This window comes from Trypanosoma conorhini (genome assembly GCF_003719485.1).
Source record: "Trypanosoma conorhini strain 025E chromosome Unknown Tco_14.4_contig_01151, whole genome shotgun sequence".
NCBI classification, from domain to species: Eukaryota; Euglenozoa; class Kinetoplastea; order Trypanosomatida; family Trypanosomatidae; genus Trypanosoma; species Trypanosoma conorhini.
This window is the reverse complement of record NW_021705247.1, coordinates 1-3,591: the sequence shown is the minus strand read 5'-3', so window position 1 is coordinate 3,591 and position 3,591 is coordinate 1. Positions and strand designations below refer to the sequence as shown.

Below are 3,591 nucleotides of genomic sequence, written 5' to 3'. Positions count from 1 at the left end.
AACGAGAGAGAGAGAGAGAGAGAGGGGAGGGAGGAACGCGCTGAGCAAAAGAGGCACATACTGGGGAAATTAGTAGGGAGAAGGAAAAGGCGGGGGCGCCTTCTCGAAAACGGCGGCAGCAAAAGTTATCTAGTTCTGTATGGAGGGGGATTTCCTCCTTGATCGCCTGGACGCGTTTTTCAGTGAAGGAGCAAATACTGATGTGATTGGCAACTTTCTCTCGGAGGAGCAGGGCGTCATGCAGCTGCTCGGCCACTCTACCGATACAGAGGAGTCGTTGAGACTGTATGATTTGTCTAAAAGGTACGCTGCGGTTGTGGATGCTTTGCTGCACACGTTTGTTGCCCGAGAAACTGAGGCTGGATGCGCCATCGACTTAGAGCAATTGGCTGCTGCAGTAATGAAGGAATGGCGGCAAGAACACGATTATTGTCGATACCTTTGTACGGCGTATGTTGCCGGCGCGTTAGACTTTGCATCTTTCAAGCAACTGGTAGCTGACGTCAATGCGATTACCGCGTACCCCGTCGGGGCTGAGCTTTCAGACGACGGCAGTGGGAGTGAGACAAGCCCAAAGGAATAAGACGGTTGAGGAGAGTGTGGCCTTTTTCGGACGCCGCTGCGGACTCTCACCGCACAACTTCCTTGGCAGAGGCGGTGAAGCGGTTTCACCCCACCACAGCGATTATGTTGCGCTGAGGGAGGTTAAAGGCGGGAGTGTGGGGAGGGGTGGTACCAACGCCTGGCTCGCCTGCTGGACACTTTTCTTCTTTTCCTTTACTTATTGTGATTGTTTCTTTCTTCTTCTTTGAGGAGCAGCCTATGTGCAGGTCACATGTACAGCTTAATGTACCTTACGGTCTGTGTACCCTTCTTCCTTCTGTCTCAATGTTGCTATTTATTTGCCTCTGTCTCCTAGCTGCCTGGCTTGTGCATGGATGGATTCACCGCGCTGCCATTCCAGCAACAGTGTTGCTATTGCGGCACACTTTGACCCCATCATTCGCCTACGCGTGTACCGACGTCGCGACATCACAGCTCTGGCGCCGGACACCGCGGAGGCGTTTGACCTGAGCCACGAGTTTGTGCTGCTTCGACCAGTGCCGGAGGCCTACCTGGAGCGCGTAAGCACCTCTCCGGAGCTCCGAAGTTGTCTCGCCGAACATGAGGAGTATTATTCGGTGAAAAAGCTGCAGCCGACGGACTTTCTTTCATCGCCATTACGTTTGGAAAACGTTTTTGTCGCCGCATCACTAAGCCTGTGGAGAGACACTCGACACACCAATGACCTTGTTGAGGCTGCACGGGACCGTTTCTTGCACGGCGTGGGAAAAAAGCGTCAAGCAAAGAAGAGCAAACTGCCTGTCCGTCTCTTTCTCCGATTTCTTAATGAACTGCTCGTGGACGTGGTGGTCCTGTCGAGCGACAGAAAGTCCGTGCTTGTGTCGAGGGCCAGCACCGCCCATCGCCCCTCTACGGCCACTGTCGCCAACCTGGGAAGACCATCCTGCCCGAGTTTTCGCACCCTTGTCGCGTTGGAGTTTAGCCCTCGCGAGGGGTGCTGGAGTCCGTTGCAGCTTCCGGTGCGGCTCCAAACCCGACAGCCGACAGTCGAGCTCCCCAAAACCCCTGACAGCCAGAAGTCCAGCGTCGCGTCAAATTTACTCAGGACGCGTGTGTCCACGGCTACCTACGGCGAACTGGCGCAGAGCTGCAACCTGGAGACGATGATGCTTGACCGAACGGTCTACAATCCGCAACGAGTACCTGCAAGACTGGGTGCGGAGGTGCAGACTGTGGAAGGGGGCAAGGATGGAACGTCGCCTCCGCCAAACTCACCCTTTGCTGGGATGAGGTATCCCAACATCAGGCAACTGGACCTTCAGCTAATAGAGGTGTTGCGGCGCGGTTTACACCCAGCTCTGCGTCTTAACCGTATTCGTTTTTTTTTACCCTCACATTTGCAGTCGCTGCGTTTGCTGTCGGCCTGGTGCTACTCATTTACGTTAGAGCTACCCTAGAGACATGTTGTTATCATGTTTCTGATAAAAACTGTCTGGCTGGACCGGGAGACGCGTCTGCAAACGTCGGCAGCACCCAGTTTTGCGATGCCGAAAAGAATCCCGCACTTTTAAAAGTAACGGAGGCGTTTCTCTTTGGCCACCCCACAAGCCCAGGTGGGTTTCTTGTTGCGTCCACGTGTTGTATGTTTATGGCGTCTCTGTTGGCAGTAGCGGTGAGTTATTTCACAACCCGGACAATAGCTCGGGAAAATTCGCGTCCTTTCTTTTATGCCGTTATGCTGGCTCTTCACGTGATTCTTAATGCACTTGCGTGTGCGTTTGCTGCCTACACGCTATCTATTTTATCCCATACGATGCATGAGGTGCCATGTTCGTCGTTTAGGGGGGACACAGCGACTTTCTGCAGCGCTGCCCAAGAAATTGATCCGGGCTTTGTGCTTGCTGTTCGGGCGCGTCATCCGGTCCACGCAACTCTTGCCCTGTCAGTTCTCTTTCTTTTCCTTTGCACTGTGGAATTCTTGGCCTCGTTGATTTCGCCCATGCCAGATGCAAACACGCTGCAGACACTGCAAAAAGCAAAGCCTGAAACCAACGTTTTTTTTCCCAGCGTGTACGCCCCTGACGGCATTGGTGAGATGGAGAAGCAAAGACTGAGGACGCACATTGCACACCGTCTTAGGACCCAGCTCCAGGAGCAGATGCAGCAACAGGACCTCCTTCTGACTCGGAACGTCACAATCAGTGAAATAGTATTAGCCAAACGTGAGAAGAGCTTGATGGATGATCTGCCTAACGGAGCTCGTGCCATGAACACGCTTAACTGGAACGACGATGAGCCGCAGGATCCACTGCACTATATGATATCCCCTGTTGGCACCAGCAGTGAAACTAGCTCGGCTAAAGAGGAGGAGCAGATAAAGCCAGGTGGAAGGAATGAAGACCGGCAGATACCCCCTCGTCTACTTGAGGAAGTGGTGCGGATTAGTAGTCGAATTGAAGCTTCGGTGGGCGGCAAAACAAACACGGCTGGACTCTGAATCCCCATTGAATCAGCTGAATAAGTTGTCTTGCTTTTCTCGTTTCCCCTCTGACAGGAGGAGCAGATTTTGTGTATGATTGTAATTATGTTGTCATCATCTGTCTCTTTGTTTGCTTTGCTTTTTTTTTCTCTTCCCCTTCTTATTGTTGCCATTTCCCCTCGTTTTCTGCACGAAAGAGATACTGTCTCTGTTTCAATGGACGTGAAAATCAAGGGTGCCCATTTAGTCGGACGTTGGATGTGGGATTGTCGCAATGATACATGTGGTATTTGTCGACAACAATTCGAGGCGTGCTGCCCACAATGTCGCTTCCCCGGGGACGACTGCCCCATTCTCACAGGAAAGTGCACACACACATTCCACATTCATTGTATTGAGCAATGGACGGAGCGTGAGCAAGGAAATGCTGCGTGCCCGATGTGTCGTCAGCCATGGGAATTTTGACCAGACTAGAGTCATTGCCACGAGAAAACATCGGATATATTGCCTTCTTTGTCTTTGTTGTTTTGTGCGGCTGTGTGTGTGTG

The 3,591-nt window shown here is 52.3% G+C and overlaps 3 protein-coding genes across 3 annotated transcripts, besides 2 other annotated features; all 3 read left to right on the top strand.

The window, feature by feature from the left end:
• Nucleotides 1-3: 3 nt before the first annotated feature.
• Nucleotides 4-33: a microsatellite.
• Nucleotides 34-139: 106 nt separating this feature from the next.
• Nucleotides 140-583, top strand: Tco025E_09515 (uncharacterized protein; the record flags this gene model as incomplete). The annotated part of the gene is made up of 1 exon (XM_029376332.1): nt 140-583. The coding sequence occupies one exon, from the start codon at nt 140-142 to the stop codon at nt 581-583; it is 444 nt and encodes a 147-aa protein (XP_029223551.1).
• Nucleotides 584-938: 355 nt separating this feature from the next.
• Nucleotides 939-2,021, top strand: Tco025E_09514 (uncharacterized protein; the record flags this gene model as incomplete). Its single annotated transcript, XM_029376331.1, has 1 exon — nt 939-2,021. The coding sequence occupies one exon, from the start codon at nt 939-941 to the stop codon at nt 2,019-2,021; it is 1,083 nt and encodes a 360-aa protein (XP_029223550.1).
• A 278-nt stretch (nt 2,022-2,299) lies between these two features.
• Nucleotides 2,300-3,061, top strand: Tco025E_09513 (uncharacterized protein; the record flags this gene model as incomplete). The annotated part of the gene is made up of 1 exon (XM_029376330.1): nt 2,300-3,061. The coding sequence occupies one exon, from the start codon at nt 2,300-2,302 to the stop codon at nt 3,059-3,061; it is 762 nt and encodes a 253-aa protein (XP_029223549.1).
• A 103-nt stretch (nt 3,062-3,164) lies between these two features.
• Nucleotides 3,165-3,231: a sequence feature (A-rich).
• Nucleotides 3,232-3,591: the final 360 nt, after the last annotated feature.